Source organism: Stomoxys calcitrans, chromosome 5 (assembly GCF_963082655.1).
Source record: "Stomoxys calcitrans chromosome 5, idStoCalc2.1, whole genome shotgun sequence".
Taxonomy (NCBI): Eukaryota; Metazoa; Arthropoda; class Insecta; order Diptera; family Muscidae; genus Stomoxys; species Stomoxys calcitrans.
Genome location: NC_081556.1, coordinates 44,603,590 through 44,629,255, shown reverse-complemented (window position 1 = coordinate 44,629,255; position 25,666 = coordinate 44,603,590). Strand labels below are relative to the sequence as shown.

The following is a 25,666-nucleotide window of genomic DNA, read 5'->3' as shown; positions in this document are numbered from 1 at the left end:
AAATCTAAGACCATCTCGGCATGTCCGTCCGTCTGTCTGTTGAAATCACGCTACAGTCTTCAAAAATAGAGATATTGAGCTGAAATTTTGCACAGATTCTTTTTTCGTCCATAAGCAGGTTAAGTTCGAAGATGGGCTATATCGGACTATATCTTGATATAGCCCCCATATAGACCGATCCGCCGATTTAGGGTCTTAAGCCAATAAAAGCCACATTTATTATCCGATTTTGATGAAATTTTGGCCAATGAGTTGTTTTAGGTCCATCGACATCCTTCGTCAATTTGGCCCAGATCGATCCAGTTTCGGATATAGCTGCCATATAGACCGATCCGCCGATTTAGGGTCTTAGGCCCATAAAGGCCACATTTATTATGCGATTTTGCTGAAATTTGTGGCAGTGAGTTAGGTTAGGCTTTTTGACATCCTTCGTCGATTTGGCCCAGATTGGTCCAAATTTGGATATAGCTGCCATATAGACCGATCTTCCGATTTAGGGTCTTAGGCCCATAAAAGCCGCATTTATTATCCGATTTTGCTGAAATTTGAGACAGTGAGTTGTGTTAGGCCCCTCAACCTCCTCTGTCAATTTGACCCAGATCGGTCAAGATTGGGATATAGCTGCCATATAGACTGATCCGCCGATTTAGGGTCTTAGGCCCATAAAGGCCACATTTATTATCCGATTTTGCTGAAATTTGGGACAGTGAGTTATGTTAGGCCCCTTAACATCCTTTGTCAATTTGGCCAAGATCGGTTCAGATTTGGGTACAGGCGCCATATAGACCGATGCTACGATTTAGGGTCTTTGTCCCATAAAAGTCACATTTATTATCCGATTTTGCTGAAATTTGGGACAGTGAGTTGTGTTAGGCCCTTCGACATCATTCATCAATTTTCCTCAGATCGATCCAGGTTTAGATATAGCTGCCATATAAACCGATCTTCCGATTAAGGGTCTTAGTCCCATAAAAAGCGCATTTATTGTCCGATATCGCCGAAAGTTGGGACATTGAGTTAAGTTAAACCCCTTTACATAGTTCTGCATTATGGAACAGATCGGTCAAGATTGGGATATAGCCATATAGACCGATCTTTCGGTTTTGGTTTTTGTGGCCAGAAAAAGCGCATTTATTGTCCGATGTCGCGGCAATTTTGGACAGTGAATTGTGTTGGGCCCTTCGACATCCTTTTTCAATTTCACTCAGATCGGTCCAGATTTGGATATAGCTGCCATATAGACCGATCTCTCGATATAATATTTTGGGCCCATAAAAGGAGCCTTTATTGTTCGATGATCCCGAAATTTGGGACAGAAAGTTAAGTTAATTCTCACTGTATTTTGATGAAAGGTGGATAGATATATACCCGAGGTGGTGGGTATCCAAAGTTCGGCCCGGCCGAACTTAACGCCTTTTTACTTGTTTTCGTAATCCTTCCCATGGGAAACTAAAGTTTTAGTATTCTTTCCCAACGAAAGGATTTAAGTACTCTTCTTAATGAAAAGGGTTTTTTTAAGTACTCTTTCACAAGGGACACGGTTGATGATTCCTTCCTTGATGAAAGAGTACTTTTAGTACCCTATTTCGATATTTAGTGTTTTAGTATCCTTTTGAAAACGAAAACCTAAATGGTGGAGAATATGGTAGATTTTGTACCTTTTTGCACAAGAGAAGTGTACTATCCCTATTTCCAAAGAATGGTTACTTTCTAAGCTGACGTCCATATGTTCTCCAAATTTTACGTCCGAAAATTCTTGCCTCGTCGGTATACTAAATTTGGTCCAGCCAAAAGTATGATGATGGTTTTTCTTGTTTGCTTCCACAATGCCTCTTAAGGCTAGTCCACTTCGAAAGTATTGTCCCATCTAAATTATCTTTTAATTTATTTCATTTTATTATCACCCAAATACCCACAATAGACAATCTTTATGATCCAAAACTTTATTCTACATTCACCTCTCACTTGTCAACTCCCAATTGTGAACAACACCCATTCCCATTCGAATCCCGCTTTCAAATCCAGACTTGTACACACCGTGGATTCATGCAACCTTGGCGTGGCTAATGTACAAATCGATACGAATCATATTTCATGTTAAGAACTATTCTCAATTAGAAAGGATTTGCCAAGGAAAAAACACACAAAACTTAGCCTTCTTTGATCCAATTGAACAGATTTAATGTTCCTGCTTGCATTTTGGTTTTTCACCATGTGCCTCCACCATATGCAATATATGCAACTTGTTGCAAACAATTTGAAAGTAACACAAATATTATTTTACGGGATTACTAAGGAGTGACCTATCAAAAGTTTCACATCCATAGGAAGGAAGGAGGGACATCGAGAGGCTTGTTAGGCAGAAAGAAGGTGTAGATATACAATCATACTCGCAGTTACCAAAAACCCCAACCAAACACCTACAATAAACATGCCACAAATTTGCCAAATACTATTTGGATTTTATGTTATTTCCCCTTCTCGCCTCTCATGTTGCTGAAGAAACAAGATAAGCAAACCAAACCCAATTTTTTGACACACAAAAAAAACTGCTTCTATATGAACTACTAACAATAAAAATAAATATTGTATTCTCCTTAACAAAACTTTGTTGAATGTTGAAAGGACTATTTTTGAGTTTAACAAAATGGGAAAATAATTCAACCGAAATTTAAGTTAAAATGTGCCAACCAAGAAAACATTCTCAAAGGCTATTGACTTAAATGAAATTTAATACTCAGACAAAGTAATTTAAACAGGTTTGTATGAGCAATTTCTGTTAAATGGAATCGTTTATCAAAAAAATTTAAATATTCTTAAGGGGAGAATGTTCCATTTACGAAAAGCACACCTGCAAGAGGGCCATTGGCAAAAACTGGGTGTTTAGACCGCGTGTCATGCATTGGGTATATGCTGCAGTTGTCAGGGCTATTATGCTATATGGTGTTGTGGTCTGGTGAACGGCGCTGCAAAAGTCCACCTACTGCTCAATACTTAACCGGATCCAAAGGATGGCTTGTTTGTGCATCACAGCCACACTGAGGACGACATCATCGGATGCACTAGATTTAATGCTACATCTAATGCCTCTGGACATTGTGGCTACCCAAATTGCAGCGACCACTGCCGTGAGGAAAAGGGAGTTTTCTCATTAGTCATGTGGCGGCCACGGACACTGTGTTATACTTGATACAATATCCGATATCCCAGGCAGTGTGGATTACACCCTACCTGAGCCGCTTTTTGATAAAAATTACTGTACCACTATTCCTCATAGAACCGATTGGAACTTTGATATGGCTGGTAGCAGAAGTTACATAGACTTCTATACGGATGGTTCCAATTAAACGACCAGGTGGGCTTTGGGGTATACTCTAAAGATCTAGAACTGGTCATATCGAAATGTTACCCGACCACTGCAGAGTGTATCAAGCAGAGATCGTTGCAATTAAGGAAGTTGTGGAATGGCTAAGATATAATGTTATTACGACGATAACCATAAATATCTCCTCAGACAGCCATTAAATCCCTGGAGAACGTATTTTTGAACACAAAAATCCGACTTCGACTGTCGCCGATCTCTTAACGAGATGGCTGAATAGTTCAAAATTCACCTGATCTGGGTGCCGGCCCACAGAGCTATCCCAGGGAAAGCGGATGAGCTTGCTAGACTAGGAACTTCCCCACACATTCCAGGGATACTGGAATCTGTGGGTATGCCGCTAGCGACATGTAAGCTAAGTTTTCAGGACCAGGCACGAAGGACAACGAATGATTAATGGTCACAAAGGGTTAAAAGGGGGCTGTGAGTATTCCAAAACTATGTGGCCTAATCTAGACTTGAAGAGGTCTACTGCTTTGCTGTCATTGCTTTGCTCTCTTTGTGTCCGTCATGACAGGTCACTGTCTAATCGAAAAACATGCTGACAGACTGAAGGTTGTCAGCAACGACTTTTGCAGAGCTGTGGGGACATCGAAGAAGAAGAGGAGACTATAGAGCACCTTCTGTGTGTGTGTCCCGCACTAGCAGTCAGAAGAAGTTCCACTTAAGGTTCTCATTTCTTTGAGAACCTGTCTGATTTAGCGGATGGAGAAAAAAAATTAATATGTTAAAAATTTCAACTCAACATCTCAATTTTTATAGACTGTAGCATTATAACAGATGGCCGCATGGCGGACCCTCTGACCTAACCGAAGTTAAACAAGTAAAAGGCATTAAGTTCGACCAGGCCGAACTTTGGATACCCACCCCTCGAGTGGGTATTTCGTCATAATTTGGTGAAAAATACATCCAAATATGGTCCGATTTGGACCAAATTCGGCACTGACATTTAGTGGTTCAATATTGGTGTTTTTGGCAGCTATATCCAAATATAGTGCGATCTGAGCCATATAGGACACGGATGTCGAAAAGCCTAACATAAGTCACTGTGTCAAATTTTAGCGAAATGGGATAATAAATAGGCCTTTTATGGGGCCACGACTTTAAATCGAGAGATCGGTCTATATGACAGCTATATCCAAGTCTGGACCAATCTGAGCCATCTTCAAGAATGATATCGAGGGGCTTAACACAACTCACTATCCCAAATTTCAGCTAAATCGGACAAAACATGCACCTTTTATGGGCCCAAGGCCCTAAATCGAGAGATTGGACTATATGACAGCTATATCCAATTCTGAATTGATCTGGGCCAAACTGAAGAAGAATATAGAGTGGCCTAACACAACTTACTGTCTTAAATTTCAGCAAAATCGGATAATAAATGTGGCCATTATGGGCCTAAGACCTTAAATCGCCATATCGGAATATATAGGTGTTAAATCCCGATATAGTCCGATACAGCCCACCTTCTTATGGACAAATTAAAAATCTGTGCAAAGTTTCTGCTCAATAGTTCGAGAAGGTCAAGAGACTGGCCTACGTCGGGGTCACAGGCCTGGAGACGATGCTGAATATGCGGTCCATTGAGGCCTATATTCGGAACTGCGCCGCCAGGGTTGCGCTTAGGCTGAAAGAACTCGTCATGCTGAAGGAGGATGGTTGCGGCTACCGTTCGATGCTAGGTGTTATGGAAGCGGAGGGTAGACTGAAGAGGATCTCCGGCTACCTGGCACCTGTGCCAACAGGAGTGAAGGCATTCGCGATTCGATTTCCTGGGAGGAATGAATGGAAGGCGAATTCTATTCTTGAGAAAGATGAGACCTCGATCTACTCCGATGCGTCCTAGATGGAGTCACGGGCTGTGCAAAGTTTCAGCTCAAAAGTTCGAGAAGGTCAAGAGACTGGCCTACATCGGCGTCACAGGAGAACTGAGATCCGCACCGCAGGCAGGCATGGAAGGGATGCTGGATATGTAGCCTATTGAGGCCTATATTCGGAACTGCACCACTAAGGTCGCGCTTAGACTGAGGGAGCTCGTAATGCTGAAGAAGGATGGTTGCGGTCACCGTTTGATGCTAGATGTTATGGATGCGGAGGATAGCCTGAGGAGGATCTCCGACAACCTGACAGCAGCGCCGACTGGAGTGAAGGCATTTGCGATTCGATTTCCTGCGAGGAATGAATTGAGGGCGAATGCTGTACTTAAGGAGGATGAGACCTCGATCTACACCGATGCGTCCAAGATGAAGTCAGGGGCTGCATTGACGCTCTACTCTGATGCACTCAATATCAGTATGTCTCTGAGACTGCCAGACGAGTGTACGGTCTTTCAGGCAGAGGTGTTGTGCCATTGTAGTGGTCGCAAGTGAAATTCTGGTAAAGGATTTACCGCCCTCGAAACTCTGAATTTATGTGGATACTATGACGGCGCAAGGAGGAAAATGAGTTCCACTTTAGGTTCTAATTTCTTTGAGAACCTGTCTGATTTTAGCGGATGTGAACATTCCCAAGTTATTAGGCTTTTTAAAGCGATCTGGATACTTCAACGGTAGGAACTTGAAGGCATCTTCCTTCTTCTTTTCGTGTGGTATCACGATGGACCAAAACGTCTAAGTGAGTCTGATGGCAGACTGCCACTTAAACCTAACCTAACCTATGGCGGCGCAGGAGGCCACCGTAACGCAGAGGTTAGCATGTCCGCCCATGACGCTGAACGCCTGGGTTCGAATCCTAGCGAGACCATCAAAAAAAAAATTTCAGCGGTGGTTTTCTTCCTCCTATTGCTGGCAACATTTGTGAGGTACTATGCAATGTAAAAACTTCTCTCCAAAGAGGTGTCGCATTGCGGCACGCCGTTCGGCTACAAAAAGGAGGCTCGTTATCATTGAGCTTAAACTTGAATCGGACTGCACTCATTGATATGTAACAAGTTTGTCCCTGTTCCTTAGTGGAATGTTTATGGGCAAAATTTGCCTTTTTATGGCGGCGCTCAAGGCCTTAGGGTCGAGGATGATGAGGTAGCAATACGTGGCCAATTGTTTGGAGTCACTGGATAGGCTTCGGGTCCATGATATGACGCTGACATGGGTTCCAGGGCATGAGGGGATTCCAGGAAATGAAAGGGCAGACGAGTACACCAGGAAGAGTTCGTCTGCGACAGGCGAACCCATCATCTGTCTTGCCTGCGTGCCATTTGTCGAGCTACTGTAGAGGGAATGGCCAGGGCCACGTCGATGGCGAGGTGGGACTCGGTGAATGGTTGCCGTACTGCAAAGGCGCTATGGCCGGTCATCTACCGGAGGAGGACGAGAGAGTTGCTGGCGTTCGGTAAGAAGTCGATGAGTACCTTGACAGGGGTCATAGCCGGACACTATGCCATGGCGGAGCGCATGGGAATACCCCACAATGACTTCTGTAGGGATTGCCTCGATGAGAATGAAGAGGAGACTATTGAGCACTTGCTGTGTTAATGTCTGGATCTGCATCTGGGTAAACTTGAGAATGTGCCTCTGGTAGGTCTCCTAAGATTTGTTGAAGGAACTGAATAGTTCCGACGTGCGAGTTCCATAGTAGGCACATCCGTGCTTGAGTGGATATGGGCACCTCGATGAGGATGAAGAGAAGACCATTGAGCACTTGTTGCGCTCATGTCCGGATCTGCATCTGGGTAAACTTGAAAACGTACCTCTGGTAGGTCTCCTTAGATTTGTTGAAGGAACTAGATGGTTCCGACGGGGGGTGCCATAAGCTCCGTCGTAGGTTCATCCGTGCTTGAGTGGGGATGGGCACCGCGATGAGGATGAAGAGGAGACCATTGAGCACTTGTTGCGTTAATGTCCGCATCTGCATCTGGGTGAACTTGAGAAAGTACCTCTGGTAGGTCCCATAAGGTTTGTTGAAGGAACAGGATAGTTCCGACGGGAGAGTTCCATAGTAGGTACATCTTTGCTTGCGTGAGGATGAAGAGGAGACTATTGAGCACTTGCTGTGTTTATGTCCGGATATGCATCTGGGTGAGCTTGAGAACGTACCTCTGGTAGGTCTCCTAAGGTTTGTTTACGGAACAGGATGGTTCCGACAGGGGTTGCCATTAGCTCCGGCGTAGGTACATCCGTGCTTGCATGGAGATGGGCGTTTCTTCACCCCCGCTCGGGTTCTCCCTGCCTCCTGTCTTTCCTTTATTCGTGTAAAACCTGTATTCCGAGGTCTTTCTTTCTAGGGTACCACAATGGGCCAAAGTGGCCTCCAAGTGAACTCACCTTTGGTGGGCAACCCACTCAACCTAACCTAACCTTCAGCTCAATATCTCTATTTTTAAAGACTAAAGAGTGATTTCAACTGACCAACAGACATGGCTTGTTCATCTTAGGTTTTTATGACGATTAAGAATGGTTATACTTTCTAGGTTCGGAAATGCATATTTCGATGTGTTGCAAATGGAATGACGAAATGAATATACCCTCTATCCTATAGTGCTGGCTATAAAGGCAGCTATTTTCTGTAAATACTTTAAAGGACCACAAATACAGAAAATTTCTCCAACATTTTTGGAAACGACCCATATTGCCTCATGTTGCCTTTAGCTAAAACACTAACATAAATATTAACCTGTTGTCTTTGGAACACATAGCAGCAGGCAAAAAACGAGAGCGACATCAATTCATGCTTGAAAAAATGTGACAGGCATACAGTCTGAGCTGGTACACTTATACAGGTGCCACACCATGAGACGGGGCGCAATTGTTTGAAAAAAAAAAAACCTTAGACTCAGCATAAATCCTAAAACCACTTGGAAAAAGTACGACTAAAATTCTTAAGGCTTGGCTTAAGAAGCCGAAGGAGGGCAAGAGGGGCATTCAAACGAATTCAAGATCTCAACAACTTTTAGCACTTTTATTGACAATCAATATTAAAAGCATAGCTCAATCTATGTCGAAAGTCTGTTCTTTTTACTGTCCGTTGAGTTTTTGTGGCACCACCAGTTAAATGGTTGCTTGGATAGTCTATTGGGCTGCTTGCATCGATCTAGTTGTCCGTCCTTCAGGTTTACCTTATTAGGCCAAAACGTGAGTTCATATGTTAACAATACCACTATTGCATGTATGCGTTGTTTGACGCCATCGTCAAAGTGGCCATTGATACCCCGATGGTGTTGTTGAAAACTAATACCCCTTAAAAAGCACACAATAAGCACACACACAACCAAACTTCAATAATATTTACTTGTGTATAAGTAACATAGGAAAGTCCGAGGGCTAGAATGAGAAGAAATAAAAAACAAACTTACAAACTTTTAAATATTGAAGGAAATATTGATGAAAAAGTAAAAATTTTTACAAAAATAGAAAAAAAATGTTGACAACAATTTTGACAAAAAATTTTATAAAACAATTTTGACAACATTTAATAAATAAATTGCGCCCTCTAGAGGCTGAAGAAGTCAAGATCCCACATCGGTTTATATGGCAGTTATATCAGGTTATTTACCGATTTTCGCCATACTTAGCACAGTTGTTGGAAGTCATAACAAAACACGTCATGGGAAATTTCAGCCAAATCGGATGAGAATTGCGCCCTCTAGAGGCTCAAGAAATCAAGATCCAAGATCGGTTTATATGACAGCTATACCAGATTATTAACCGATTGGAATCATACTTGGCACAGTTAACACCAAAACACCACGTGCAAAATTTCAGCCAAATCGGAAGAGAATTGCGCCCTCTAGAGGCTCAAAAAGTCAAGACCCAAGATCGGTTAATATGGCAGCTATATCAGGTTATGAACCGATTTGAACCATACTTTGCGCAATTGTTAAAAGTGATACCAAAACACTACGTGCAAAATTTCAGTCAAATCGGAAGAGAATTGCGCCCTCTAGAGGCTCAAGATGTCAAGACCCAAGATCGGTTAATATGGCAGCTATATCAGGTTATGCATCGATTTGAACCATACTAAGCGCAATTGTTAGAAGTGATACCAAAACACCACGTGCAAAATTTCAGTTAAATCAGACAAGAATTGCGCCCTCTAGCGGCTCAAGAATTCAAGACCCAAGATCGGTTTATATGGCAGCTATATGAGGTTATGCACCGATTTGAACCTCACTTAGTACAGTTGTTGGAAGTCACATCAAAACACGTCGTGCAAAATTTCGTCCCAATCGGATAAGAATTGCGCCCTCTAGAGGCTCAAGAAGTCAAGACCCGGACAGACGGACGGACATGGCTAGATCGACTTAAAATGACATGGCGATCAAGAATATATACACTTTATGGGGTCTCAGACGCATATTTCGAGGTGTTACAAACAGAATGACGAAATTAGTATACCCCCATCCTATGGAGGAGGGTATAAAGATTATAACAAGTAAAAGCGTGCTAAGTTCTGCCGGGCCGAATCTTGGGAACCCACCACCATGGATTCTGCTAAAAATTTATACAAACTTAATTTAGTTGAAGGGCATCATTTTATTTTCCATACCTAACTCCTGCCAAACCAGCAAAAATTAAAGTTTCTAGGAACCGAACAAAGATGATCTAGAGACCAGTTTACATGGGAGCTATATCAGGTTATAGACTGATTTGGACCGTATTTGGCACAGTTGTTAGAAGTCACAACAGAAGGTTAGGTTTAAGTGGCAGTCTGCCATCAGACGTTGTCGTCCACTGTAATACCACAGGAACGGAAGAAGGAAGATACATTCTAGTTCCTACCGTTGAACCAGTAACTTGCGAATCGTCACATCCGCTAAATCAGACAGATTCTCAAAGAAATACGAACCTAAAGTGGAACTCCTTCTAACTGTTATTGCGGGACACACACACAGAAGGTGTTCTATAGTCTCTTCTTCCTCGATGTCCTTACAGCTTCTGCAAAAGTCGTTGCTGGCAACCTTCAGTCTGTCAGCATGTTTTCCGATTAGACAGGGACCTTTTATAACGGATACAATGATTGAGACGTCTGTTCTAGCCAATGACAGCAAAGCGGTAGACCTTTTCAAGTCTAGATGAGGCCACATAGTTTTGGAATGCTCACAACCCCCACTTTGTGACCATCTATCATTCGTTGCCCTTCGGGTCTGTTCCTGAAATCTTAGTTTACATGTCGCTAGAGGCATACCCACAGATTCCAGTGTCCCTAGAGTGCGTAAGGTAGTTCCTAGTCTCGCAAGCTCATCCGCTTTACAATTCCCTGGGATATCTCTGTGGCCCGGCACCCACAACAGGTGAATTTTCAACTGTTCAGCCATCTCGTTGAGATATCTGCGACAATCGAGGTCGGTTTTTGTGTTCAGAAATACATTCTCCAGGGATTTAATGGCTACCTGGCTGTCTGAGAAGATATTTATGCCAATTGTCGTTTTGGCATTATACCTTAGCCATTCCACCACTTCCTTAATTGCAACGATCTCTGCTTGATACACTCTGTAGTGGTCGGGTAACATTTCGATATGACCAGTTCTAGATCTTTAGAGTACACCCCAAAGCCCACCTGGTCGTTTAGTTTGAAACCAGCCGTATAAAAGTCTATGTAACTTCTGTTACCAGGGATATCGTAATTCCAATCGGTTCTATGAGAAATAGTGGTACAGCAATTTTAATCAAAAAGCGGCTCAGGTAGGGTGTAATCCACACTGCCTGGGACATCAGATATTGTATCAAGTATAACACAGTGTCCGTGGCCGTCACATGACCAATGAGAAAGCTCTCTTAACCTCACGGCAGTGGTCGCAGCAATTTGGGTAGCCACAATGTCCAGAGGCATAAGCTGTAGCATTAGATTCAGTACATCAGATGGTGTGGTTCTCTGTGTGGCTGTGATGTACAAACAAGCCATCCTTTGGATCCGGTTAAGTATTGAGCAGTAGGTGGATTTTTGAAGCGCCGTCCACCAGACCACAATACGATATAGCATTATAGGTCTCGCAACTGTAGTATATACCCAATGCATGACACGCGGTCTAAATTCCCAACATTTTGCCAATGGCTCTCTTGCAGGTGCATAGGGCAAGAGTGGCCTTTCTTGCCCTTACCAAAATGTTGGATTTGAAGTTCAGTTTCCTGTACAGCAAAACACCCAAGTACTTTCCGCTTTCTGTAAATGGAACATTCTCTTCACCCAAGGAGACAGGTACTACCCACCCAAGGAAACAAGAACTACTTCTGTCTTGCACGAATTCATACCCAGACCACTTTCGGTAGCCCACTTTGCTGTTGCACGTAGAGCTTCCTGAAGTATATCTCTTAGAGTGCTGGAAAACTTTCTCCTAACCGCAATTGCCACGTCATCAGCATACGCGACCACTTTTACGCCTTTTTCTTCCAGAGACATTAATATATTGTTAATGGCTATATTCCAAAGTAGAGGAGACAGTACATCACCTTGAGGTGTTCCTCTGCTGACCCTTTTTTTTAGATCCACAGATCCCAAGCCTGCTGTAATGCATCTTTTAGTATGTTAGTCATTAATAAACTTTCTTAGGGTAGAGTTGGTGCCTAGAAACTCCAACTCCTTCATGATTGACGTCGGTTTTACATCATTGAAGGCACCTTCAATGTCAAGAAATGTTACCTCAACAGAACACTACATGCAAAATTTCAGCCAAATTGGACAAAAATTGAGGCTTGTAAGGGCTCAAGAAGTCAAATCGGGAGATCGGTTTATATGGAAGCTATACCAGGTTATAGACCGATTCCGACCGTACTTGGCACAGTTGTTAGAAGTCATATCAGACAAAAACTACGGCTGCCAGGGTCTCAAGAAGTCAAATCGGGAGCTCGGTTTATATAGGAGTCATATCTAAATCTGAACCGAAAATTTGTATAAAATATTTTTACTAAAATAAAAATTTTTATAAAATATTTTTACTAATTTTTCTACAAAATACAAATCACAAAATTTTCTATAACAAATTAAAAATATTAAAATTTTTTTCAAATTTTAATTTTCATTTAAATTAAAATATTGTTCTCAACATTTTTACTCCATCCTCCTTACATCCAACCAAGCTCAGCTATGGCCTTTCATGGCTGGCTCCACTCAGCCATTTGTCCATTGAGTCTCTGTACAACCATCACCGTTGTTTCTACGAAAAGTACCGCAATACTAAATTACAGTGTTACTCTTTTTTGTTTAAGGCTATTTAGGAGCTCTCTTGCCATTTCTTGAATGGAAAGACATGGTTGGTGCTACAGATAGAAGGTGGCGGCAGTTGTGTGAGCGCCAGAGAGAGGAGGGAAACCTTTGCAAAGTAATGGCAGTGTAACGAGTGCATTCATGTCTTAAAGGCAGGCGTTTATAAACAATCACATGCCGTTGTAGCCCATGGTGGCTTTGATCAATGCGGCGAACAACCTGTAAATGCATGGCACAGTGGGCGTTACACGAAATGAAATAACTAACTGGGTGGTCCTTTATGGGGGAAAGATTGAATTCCAACAAAAAAGAGAAAATATTTTTAGTAAAGGTATTACGAAATCAAGTTTTTTCCTACCCATCACCGAAGAATGGGAGTATATTTACTATGTCATTCCGTTTGCAACTCAACGAAATATCTATTTTCGATCCTATAAAGTATATATATTCTTGATCAGCGTAAAAATCTAAGACGATCTAGCCATGCCCATCCGTCTGTCCGTCTGTCTGTTGAAATCACGTTACAGCCTTTAAAAATAGAGATATTGAGCTGAAACTTTGCAAAGATTCTTTGTTTACGATCGAAGCAGGTGAAGTTCGAAGATGGGGTATACCGGACTATATCTTGATATAGCCCCCATGTAGACCGATCCACAGATTTATCGGTCTTAGGCCCATAAAAGCCACATTTATTATCCGATTTTGCTGAACTTTGGGACAGTGATTTGTGTTAAGCCCTTCGACATCCTTCTTCAATTTGGCCCTGATCGGTTCAGATTTGCATATAGCTGCCATATAGACCGATTTCTCGATTTAAGGTTTTGGGGCCATAAAAGACGCATTTATTGTCCGATTTTGCTGAAATTTAGGCCAATGAGTTGTGTTAGGCCCTTCGACATCCTTCGTCCAATTGGTCCAGATCGGTTCAGATTTGGATATAGCTGCCATATAGACCGATCATCCGATTTAGGGTCTTAGGACCATAAAAGACACATTTATTATCCGATTTTGCTGAAATTTGGGACAGTGATTTGCCTTCAGCCCTTCGACATCTTTCTTCAATTTGGCCCTGATCGGTTCAGATTTGGATATAGCTGCCATATAGACCGATTTCTCGATTTAAGGTTTTGGGCCCATAAAAGCCACATTTATTTTCCGATTTTGCTAAAATTTGGGACAGTGAGTTGTGTTAAGCCCCTCGATATATTCCTGCTATATGGCCCAGATCGGTATAGATTTGGATATATCTGCCATATAGACCGATCTCTCGATTTACGGTCTTGGGTCCATATAAGCCACATTTATTGTCCGATTTCGCCAAAATTTGGGACAGTGAGTTGTGTTGGGCCCTTCAACATTCTTCTTCAATTTGGCTTAGATCGTTCCAGATTTGAACATAACTGTCATATAGACCGATCCGCCGATTTAGGGTCTTAGGACCATAAAAGCCACATTTACTATCCGATTTTGCTGAAATTTGAGACAATGAGTTTTGTTAGGCCAGTCGACTTTCTTCTTCAATTTGGCTCTGATCGGTCCAGATTTGTGTATAGCTACCATAAAGACCGATCTCTCGATTTAAGGTCTCGGGCCCATAAAAGGCGCATTTTTTGTCAGATTTTACCGAAATTTGGGACAGTGGGTTGTGTTGGGCCTTTCAACATTCTTCTTCAATTTGGCTTAGATCGGTTCAGATTTGGATATATCTGCTATATAGACCGATCTCTTGATTTAGGGTCTTGGGCCCATAAAAGGCGCATTTATTGTCCAAATTTAGCGAAATTTGGGACAGGGAGTTGTGTTGGGCCCTTCAACATTCTTCTTCAATTTGGCTTACATCGGTTCAGATATGGATATAGCTGCCATATAGGCTGATCTCTCGATATAAGGTTTTAGGCCCTTTAAAGGCGCATTTATTGTCCGATTTCGCCGAAATTTGGGACAGTGAGTTGTTTAGGCCATTCGACATCCCTCTTCGTTTTGGCCCAGATCGGTTCAGATTAGGATATAGCTGCCATGTAGACCGATCTCTCGTTTTAAGGCCTTGGGCCCATAAAAGGCATATTTATTATCCATTTCGTTGAAATTTGCCACAGTGACTTATGTTATCGGTCTATATTTGGATATGGCTACCATATAGACCAATATTTTGTTCTACAAAATTGAACAATGACTTGTACTTATTGGACCATTCAATGTCCGTGTCAAATTCGGAAGGTGGTTAACATATACACCCGACGTGGTGGGTATCCAAAGTTTGGCCCGGCCGAACTTAACAACTTTTTACTTATCTTTTTGGTAAAAATATTAAAAAATAATATTAATATTAATTATGCGACCCCTTGTACTCAAATTAATATTACTTATACGACATGATGCTCTGAAACTAAAATAATCACCATTATACAAAAAATTTAAAAGGGAATATAGAACAAAAATATCCAAAAATAGGAGTAGAAAATTTTTACTTCAAATTCCACCTTTAGTAAAATTTCTATGAAAATTTAATTTCCAGAAAATAGTCTATGAAAACTTTTTCTTACTACATTACCCATCGATATTCCACTGAGGAACAGGCGATACTTCTCTCATACTGAGTGCAGTCCGATTAAAGTTTAAGCTAAAAGATAAGGGACCTCCTTTTTTATGCCGAATCCGAATGGAGTGTCAAATAGCTACACCATACAATAGAGAAGTTTTACCATGGCAGGATACCTCACAAATGTTGCCAGCATTAGTAAGGGAAAAACCACCACTGAAAATTTTTCTGAGGATCATACCGGGGTTTAAACCCAGGCATTCGGCGTCAAAGGCGGATATGCTAACCTCTGTGCCACGGTGGCCTCCGGAAACATTTTCTTGCATTTTCTTTGCTTAAGAAAAAAAGGCCCATTGTGCAACAATTGCCTTGGTCCAAAACTTTAGAGCTTTTTTTGCCTACAACCACCAAATTGTGGTCATTGATTGTTGTTGCAACCACAAACCATATGAAGAAGTATTTCAATGCGAAAATTTAATAAAAAAAAAGAAGTCTAATCCCCCAAAAGAGCAACACATTCTCATATTGCCAATTGAATTTTTTTCTGTAATGTAGATAGTTGTTGTTGTTGTTGTTGCGCTATTGGTGTTCTTGGCGGCAATGGTAACTAAATATTGTTGCCAACAATTTTCTTAGCATTATTGCCGGTGTAATGTGGAATTGAAGATTATATACAACGTTTCCACAGAGTGCAGCCATCTACCAAAAGGTAGATGGCTGCACTCTGTGTCCGTTGCATTGATGGTTGGGTTGTTTGGTGGTAGGTAGGTGACTCTGACTATGTTGTGAGTTATTTTATGGGCATCATATTACATTTGCAACTTGGATTTGTATTAACAAATACTTAAACTTGTTTGCATTTTGGTTTTAACCTAATTGTGGCTTTAGCAAAAATCTACTTTAGTCTACACCAACCAGAAATATTTCAACCTGCTGGTTGTGGCATAAGGAAAAACAGAAAGATATGCTCTTAACAGAGTATTGATTTTGTGTGAACTCATTGATGGTAAAAATTGATTTTTGTTTTGAACCTTAAAGGTCGAAGGGAACTCATGGAAGACCTTTAGAGGGGGTTTCACCTGTTTGATTCAAGAATACTTGGAGTCATTTAAAAATTGTTTAAATAATTGAAAAAAAAAACAATTTTATTACTTCATACAAATCAGACAAAAATGGCGAATGCCAGGGCTCAAGAAGTCAAATCGGGAGATCGGTTTTTGTGGGAGCTATATCTAAATCTTAACCAATATGGCCCATTTGCAAAACCCGCACGACCTATATTAATATTAAGTACCTGTGCAAAGTTTTAAGCGGCAAGCTTTTTGATTTCGACAGAGGGACGGACATGACTACATCGAGTCAGAATGACGAGACGATCAAGAATATATATGCTCTATGGGGTCTTGCACGAATATTTTGAGGTTTTGCACACGGAATGACTAGATTAGTATACCCCCATCCCATGGTGGTGATTATAATTAAAAACAAGTAAAAAGGCGTTAAGTTCGGCCGGGCCGAACTTTGGATACCCACCACTTCGGGTATATATGTAAACCAGCTTTCATCAAAATTCGGTGAAAATTTCATAACTTATGTCCCATAGCAGTTATATCAAAATATGATCCGATTTGGACCAAATACTAATAAGTACAGTAGCTATTTTTAAAAATAAACCGATCTGAACCATATATCGAAAAGCCTATCATAAGTCACTGTGTCAAATTTCAGTGAAATCGGATTATAAATGCGCCTTTTAATTGAGATACGGTCTACATGGCAGCTATATCTAAATCTGGACCGATTTGGGCCAAGTTACAGAAACATCTCGAAGGGCCTAGCACAAAGCACTGACCCAAATTTCGGCGAAATCGGACAATAATTGCCCCTTTTATGGGCCCAAAACCTTAAATCGAGAGATCGGTCTATATGGCAGCTATATTCAAATCTGAACCGATCTGGGCAAAATTGAACAAGGACGTCGAAGAGCCTAACTAAACTCACTGTCTGAAATTTCAGCGACATCGAACAATAAATGCGTCTTATATGGGCTCAAAACCTTAAATCGAGAGATCGGTCTATATGGCAGCTATATTCAAATCTGGACCGATCTGGGCAAAATTGAACAAGGACGTCGAAGAGCCTAACTAAACTCAATGTCCCTAATTTCGGTGACATCGACCAAATAAATGCGCCTTTTATGGGCCTAAGACCCTAAATCGGAGGATCGGTCTATATGGCAGCTATATCCAAATCTGAACCGATCTGGGCCAAATTGGCGAAGGATGTCGTAGGGCCTAACACAACTCACTGTCCCAAATTTCGGCGGCAACGGACAATAAATGCGCCTTTTATAGGCCCAAAGCCTCAAATCGAGAGATCAGTCTATATGGCAGCTATATCCAAATCTGAACCGATCTGAGCCAAATTGACGAATAATGTCGAAGGGCCTAAGACAACTCACTGTCCCAAACTTCAGCAAAATCGGATAATAAATGTGGCTTTTATGGGCCTAAGACCATAAATCGGAGGATCGGTCTTTATGATAGCTATATCCAAATCTGAACCGATCTGAGCCAAATTGACGAAGAATGTCCAAGGGCCTAAGACAACTCATTGTCCCAAACTTCAGCAAAATCGGATAATAAATATGGGTTTTGTGGGCCTAATACCCTAAATCGGAGGATCGGTCTATATGGCAGCTATATCCAAATCTCAACCGATCTGGGCCAAATTGACGAAGGATGTCGATAGGCCTAACACAATTCACTGTCCCAAATTTTATTCAAATCGGATAATAAAAGTGGCTTTTATGGGCCTAAGAACCTAAATCGGGCGATCGGTATATGGGGGCTATATCAAGATATAGTCCGATATAGCCCATCTTCGAACTTAACCTGCTTATGAAAAAAAAAGAATCTCTGCAAAATTTTAGCTCAATATCTCTATTTTTAAAGACTGTAGCGTGATTTCAACAGACAGACGGACGGACATGTCTAGATCGTCTTAGATTTTTACGCTGATCAAGAATATATATACTTTATAGGGTCGGAAATGGATATTTCGATGTGTTGCAAACGGAATGACAAAATGAATATACCCCCATCCTTCGGTGGTGGGTATAAAAAGTGTGATTCACCAGATCAGACCTAGACGGGTGGTAGGGAGATGAAGAACTGTAGGAGAGAGTAGAGAGTATAATAAGTAAAAGCGTGCTAAGTTCAGCCGGGCCGAATCTTATATACCCTCCATCATGGATCGCATTTGTCATGTTCTTAGCCCGGTATCTCTTAATAGGATAAAGTATAATGGATAAGAATTGCTAAGCTATTGGAGCTCTATCATGTTATGAACCGAGTAAAAGTCATAGTTCAAAAATTCAGCTCAAGAGGTGAAATTGGGATATCCATTCATACGGAGCTGTACCTAGTTATGAACCGATTTCGACCATACTCGGCATAGCTGTTGAACAAAATACTTCATTCAAAATGTCAGCCAAATCGAATAAGAATTGGGCGCTCTAGAGGCTCAAGAAATCAAGATCTGAGATCGGTTTATATGAGAGTTATATGAAAACATAGATCAATATGGCCCATTTACAATATGGCCCATTTTTTTGGTCTCAGATCAATATATCGATGTGTTACAAATGGAAACCACCGTGGCACAAAGTTTTGCATGTCCGTCTATGATGCCGGTGGTTATCCCCTTGCTAACGCTGGCTATAGTTGTGAGGTATTCTGTCATGTTAAAACTTCTACAACGAGTGAATCGCAAGAGCACTGATTTTCGACAATCTGAGTGTCACTCACTGTGTACCAACCAATGGTACGCGTTTACATATACGTGACCGTGTGTGTAAGATCTCATGGCGTCCCCGGTCGGGGCCATCACGTCTTGTTAAAGTGTCTGGAGAGACTTCCTAGAGATACATCTGCAAGATCACCAAGGTCGGCAAAACCTCCTCCATGATGGAAAGTCTGTGACACTTTAAACCCCGAAATTGAACAACAACAAACCAGGTGCTCAACAGTCTCCTATTTATCATTATCAAGACAGTCTCTACAATAATCATTATGCGGAATTCCCATAGGGCCTACCACCAGTGCTCGATTATGTCTTCTGCCATTGTGCTCATTGACCCCTTGTCGAAAGGCAGCAACTTTTCCTTCTTCATTCGTTTGTGTTAGGCCTACCAATACGTTATGGCCCTCCGGCATCCATGTACAGATGTCCACTTCATAATCGACTCCGCACTGCCCTTTCTGGCACACTAGTCCACTAACTCATTTCTCAGAATACCGTCGAGTCCGAGAACCCAAGTCAGCGCTATATTAAAATCCCAAAGTTTATTCTGGGACTCTACACATTCTACCACCCACTTTGACTTCAATATCCTGGTATCGAAGGGCTTGAGCAAAAACAAGTAAAAACGTGTTAAGTTGGGCCGGGCCGAGAACCCTAAGTCCTGATTTTCTTATGAGTCGTAATATCGTGTGGTTCGTGATTTTCTCGTGAGTCGTGATTAGCGTTTTTAGTCGCAATTCAAGCCGAATAGTTTTAATGCAATAAAGCTTACGCACGATCACTTGATTAGATTTGGATCTCACTCACCAATCACATGACTCTCGCGAGATTCACGCGTGACTCGACTACTCCCGAGCACAGCTTTACTCTAGACCTTCCATCTTCTTCGGATATCGTAACGAGCGTTTGAAGCTCTCTACCGATTTCTGCTTTTAGTTCTGCTCTTCCGTCCTTATCGCTTATTCCCATGCGAGGTGTTAACCTCTCCGGTGGGAGTATAAATTCCAGTTACGACTGGTTTCAAGGATTCTATTCGGATATTGAAGTTAAGTTTTTAAATATATTATTTTCTTTGATGGGGTCTTAAAACTAGACGATTAAATGTGTAGTTCGATTCGGCAACAAAGCCGCTGAGGAACTCGTTTGGTCGGATTGATGAGAAAGCACACCCTAATACACAGTTAGGCAATGGGGTTCGATAAACTGGTGTGGTAGATGACAAGGGGACAAACTGACCTGCGATCACAACACGAAAGGGCACTCCGTTGCTAAACAGGTAAAGTCACAGTTTGGTGCGGTTTGTCGGCATCATTGGACCGTACTTCTTCAAAGATGACGCGAATCGCAACGTAACTGTGAATGGTGAGCACTACCGTGAGGTGGTATTCAACTTTTTTTTAGGCCGAAATGCAAGAGCTTGACTTGCATGACATATGGTTTCAACAAGACTAGCCAATGAAGTTATTGAGAGGCAAGTTCGGTGAACATTCTTTTTCACGTTCGGGACCGGTAAAATCGCCACCTAGATCGTGCGATTCGGAAGACACGAATGAGGTGGAAGACAAACTTCATGTCATCTCTCCTACCGCCTGTTTTTTTAATCTGAGTCCAGCACAAATAATTACTCGATGTGTGGTGATCTAGTCGATCCATAGAGCTCATCGTCCATGACAATGCAATACAGCACATGGTGCTGATGAACCGAACTTTTGCTGCGATTGTTTGAGCTTTCCCGTCTTTTAATTTGAGCATAGTCAACTTAATTTCTTTGAATTCATTCTTGAAGAACACGGCCTGACATTTAACACTCATGATGTTTGTCGTCAAAGTCCATGGTCCACTTCTCCAGATAAAGCGTACTTACCAAGTGCTCCATCACCCGAGCAATTTCTTTGTATATAACCTTTAAGATCCTCGACTGAAATGGAGTTAGGATTTCAATGCCCTTAGCGAAAAGCTGGTGGCAGACCGTTCTATAGCCTCAGTAGGACGACAGCTATGACAGCTTGTAACAAGGCATTTTGCAATGCCTCTTGGATTAAGCTTCCTTTTTCTCGTTGATGTTGCATTGTAATCCTCCCAAGGACTATCTCTACTATTGTCAAATGAGTCCGTGCTACTTTCGGAACAATCAAGTATCGCTGAGTGGTTAAGCATGGAAATAATCACTTCCATTTCCCTCTTTCGTTAGGATAGGTAGATGTTATTGGCACCAGCAGGTTTGGATTTTCGATGTCCTACCGACTGTGACGATAGTTCGCTGGATGTCCTACTCTTTATCATGGACATCCAGCGAACTGCTCAAATACAAACAGCATGCAGATAGGACCATATGTGAATATAGCCGCCATATGGACCGATCTCCAGACTTAAGATCTTGAGCCAATAACAGACAGTGTTTCTACTCAAAGAAACTATTTTAGAAAAAAATGAATTTAAATGTTTTTTTAATATTTTTCTTGTCTCCATATAATTTTTTACTTAAAGGATTATTTATTCACTTTATTTTTTACTTAATTTTCATTCTTTATTTAAAACCCATATTTTTTTTTTTTCATTTTTCAGGCCATTGATATATCCATGCGTCGTCGTTTATCGACCCCAAAAGCTAGTCCTCTTTTATTGAAACGTACCTCATCGGATAAAAATCGCAAAGAATCGCCATTGGCTAAACCTGAAAAGACCAGTTGGTTCAAATCTCTGGATCGCAGATCGAAAAGTAAATCAAAGGAAAAGGTATGACCACACAAAAAAAAACTTTACTTCCGTAATCCATTTTTGTTGTTGTTTATGTAGTTAAATGCCTCGGAGACATCAAGTTTGAAGAGAAGCAAGAATTTGCACAGCAGCACGCCTCAGCAGCAGACTACGAAAAATCTAAGATTTTTCGGTGATACAGATTTGGATTCCAATCCGCCTACCATATCCAAAGGCAGCAGTACTCTCAAGTAAGAAAGTGACCTCTACACAATGTTGCTCATTCTCATTTTACCTTTGTGTTCTCCTCCAGATCTCGCCCCTTGCTTGCTTCAAATCTCAATCGATCGCAAAAGTATTCCCAAAGCGCCTATCACATAGATCGAATACGCTCGGATAGCCCACAGAGGCAAGACTATCGTCACAGTTTGGCCTCGGGCTCCAAGTCATTGGGAGCAACAGCGGCGAACAATGCCGCAACAACAACAACCACCTTGTCAACGAGCACCACCAGCACTCAGCGTCATAAGAGCACTTCGATGCATAATTTGGATAATCATCATCAGGGTAACGGTAACGATGAGGTTGATTTCCGTCGCAGACGTCATTACTCACGATCACGTGAACTCGATCACATCTCGGAGAGTGGTTCGGAGACGGAAGATCAGGATAAGACAAGAGCAGGTCTAATGACAGCACGCACACTATCACGAGATCGTTTGGATCGCTTGGATCGTACACAACGATATGATGAGCACTCATATCGCCGCAGTAACGATCGTCCCACATCGTCAACGCCGAATGGTGACACGAGCAGTAGTAACCAACATCAGCCGAGGAGAAGTCAGCCATATTTAATGGGTCCTCCAAAGCCAGCACGTAGTGCTGAAAGAAGAGCCATGTCCTATTCGAGGTAAGTGAATAGGGGGAGGGGGGGAAAGAATGCTTCCTCTAGATAGGACTTGGATTTCTCAACCATTTCTTGTTTCCAGAGAACGTGATCGTTTCCCTGCCGAAAGTTCCGGTACTGAGGGAGAATCCAGCTTACATAGTCAACGTAGCGTCGTCTATTTACACGCTACCACCGTAGGTGCCATACCACAGCCATATCAATTGAGACGCCGCTCCATATCTCGTGATGACTTGCGTTCCAATAAAACGAAAAATCAACCCTTGCAGCCCATGACCCGCACAGTATCACGCTCGGTGTCCATGTTGGCCCCCTGGAAGCCCAAGTTGATAAGTGAGGGCTATGAAATCAATTATTCTCAGGAACAAAATAAGACGGTAAGACGGTAGACCAAAAAGTTGAATTCCTATTAACCCCCCCATCACATTCTTATTACAGATGTCAACACTGCCCCGCAAACCTCTGCAGAATGGCAATGCCAATACCATGACGCGCAACAATAAAAAATCCGAACCTCTAACAACACGTCATAACACACGACGCCATGCCGATTACCTAAAGGACGATCAATCGTCGCTGAGAAATTCTTCAACAACCAGCGCCTCCAAGTCAGGATTATCTACGAATTTACATCGTAAGAAATGAAACTAACCAAGACGACAATCTCTATAGAGGAGAGGAGATTAGAAGAGAAGATACGACTACATCTACACACAACAGCGACTTACTAAGTGTGCACTCACTCTCTCGCTATATGCCTTTCTCTTTCACTCACATTATAAAGTGTATTAACCAAATGCAATATCCACTTAACTACTAAGACAAGTCAAAATTGATTTAAAACAAAAACAAAAACAACCACATAACTAAAACTAAAACAAAATTAATTTTGTAGCTAAGCTTAAAGAGAAGGAAAAGGAATTTTTAAGTAAAGAAATTTGTTAAAGCCCTTTTAAAGCAAAACGAGTAATCATCTTCGTTAGTGTATGGGAAAAGCTTTCTAAAAGCTCTTGGCAATTTTGTTAGGTGCACTCTTTTTTTTTTGGAAACACACATACACACAATTTGGTAATAAAATTGTGCCCCAATTTCCTTTCAAGCCCTTAGTTATAAGTTTTAAAAACTAAATTTATTTGTAAAATGTCTAATCATTTTATTTTCTCTACGAAAGCAATAATTAATAAACTAACAAATATGAGCTTTTTAAGCTTTAAAGCCTTTTGTGTGCCCCCATCTGCTTCCATGGAATCCCTATCCCCTAAATTTTCACCCAACGATAATGTTTAAAATATTTGTCGTAGTTCTAAGTTGTAATATTATTATGATTAATACTTAATTCTTTTTTTTTGTAATAATTTGTTTTATAAGTACGCATAACGATTATTGAGTTTACTAAAACAAAAAAAAAAAATAATAAATGTGAATAAGATCATTTATATTTTAATATATATTTCTAAAATAAAAATCGAAACAAAAAAAACTATTTTATAAAAAAAAATCCAATAAACTAAAAAAAAACAACAAGAAATTATTGATCGTTTTATTGTGGTAATTGTCAGATAATATAAGTAAAAAGGCGTTAAGTTCGGTCTACATTGCAGCTATATCCAATTCTGAACCGATCGGGGCCAAATTAAAGAAAAATGTCGAGGAGCCTAACACAATTCACGGTTCCAAATTTCAATAAAATTGGATAATAAATGTGACTTTTATGGCCCCAAAACCTAAAACCGAGAGATCGGTCTATATGGCAGCTATATTCAAATCTGGACCTATCTAGGCCAAATTGCAGAACAATGTCGAAGGACCTTACACAACTCACGGTCCCAAATTTCAGCATAATCGGATAATAAATGTGACTTTTAAAAGCCTTAGACCCTAAATCGGGGGATCGGTCTATATGGCAGCTATATCCAAATCTGAAGCGATCTGGGCCAAATTGACGAAGGATGTTGAAGGGCCTAACACAACACGCTGTTCCAAATTTCAGCTAAATTGGGTAATAAATGCGTCTTTTATGGCCCCAAAACCTAAAACCGAGAGATCGGTCTATATGGCAGCTATATCTAAATCTAGACCGATCAGGGCCAAATTAAAAAAAGATGTCGAAAAGCCTAACACAACTTACTGTCCCAAATTTCAGCTAAATTGGGTAATAAATGTGGCTTCTATGGGCCTAAGACCCTAAATCGGAGCATCGGTCTATATGGCAGATATATCCAAATCTAAATCGATCTGGTTCAAATTGAAGAAGGATGTCGAAGGGCCTAACACAACTCACTGTCCCAAATTTCAGCAAAATCGGATAATAAATGTGGCTTTTATGGGCCTAAGACCCTAAATCGGAGGATCGGTCTATATGGCAGCTATATCCAAATCTAAATCGATCTGAGCCAAATTGACTAAGGATGTCGAAGAGCCTAATACAATGCACTGTCTCAAATTTCGGCAAAATCGGACAATTAATGCGTCTTTTATGACCCCAAAACCTAAAACTGAGAGATCGGTCTATATGGCAGCTATATCCAAATCTAAACCGATCAGGGCCAAATTAAAGTAAGATGTCGAAGAGCCAAACACAACTCACTGTCACAAATTTTGGTGACATCGGACAGTAAATGCGCCTTTTATGGGCGTAATACCCTAAATCGGAGGATCGGTCTATATGGCAGTTAAATCCAAATCTGGACCGATCTGGGCCAAATTGGCGAAGGATGTCGAGGAGCCTAACACAACTCATTGTCCCAAATTTCAGCAAAATCGGATAATAAATGTGGCTTTTATGGGCCTAAGACCCTAAATCGGAGGATCGGTCTATATGGCAGCTATATCCAAATCTGAATCGATCTGGGCCAAATTGACAATGGATATCGAAGAGCCCAACACAACTCATTGTCCCAAATTTCAGCAAAAATCCGGTAATAAATGCGTCTTTTATGGCCCCAAAACCTAAACCGAGAGATCGGTCTATATGGCAGCTATATCCAATTCTGGACCGATTTGCGCCATATTGCAGATGTATGTCAGGGAGCATAACTTAACTCACTGACCCAAATGTTGGTGATATCGGACAATAAATGCGCCTTTTTGTGGGCCTAAAACCTTACATCGAGAGATCGGTCTATATGGCAGCTATTTCCAAATCTGAACCGATCTAAGCCAAATTAAAGAAAGATGTCGAAGAGCCTAACATAAC

General features: G+C 41.3%; 1 protein-coding gene across 1 annotated transcript in view; it reads left to right on the top strand.

Annotated features, from left to right (window-relative positions):
• The window catches only part of LOC106094838 (serine-rich adhesin for platelets), a 308,197-nt gene extending 284,199 nt beyond the window's left edge, over window positions 1–23,998 (top strand). The window contains exons 5-9 of the mRNA XM_059368852.1: window positions 21,429–21,599; window positions 21,660–21,811; window positions 21,874–22,473; window positions 22,553–22,847; window positions 22,909–23,998. Coding sequence (XP_059224835.1) covers window positions 21,429–21,599; window positions 21,660–21,811; window positions 21,874–22,473; window positions 22,553–22,847; window positions 22,909–23,115 — 1,425 coding nt within the window. The 3' untranslated portion in view covers window positions 23,116–23,998. The remainder of the gene's footprint in view (window positions 1–21,428; window positions 21,600–21,659; window positions 21,812–21,873; window positions 22,474–22,552; window positions 22,848–22,908) is intronic.
• Window positions 23,999–25,666: the final 1,668 nt, after the last annotated feature.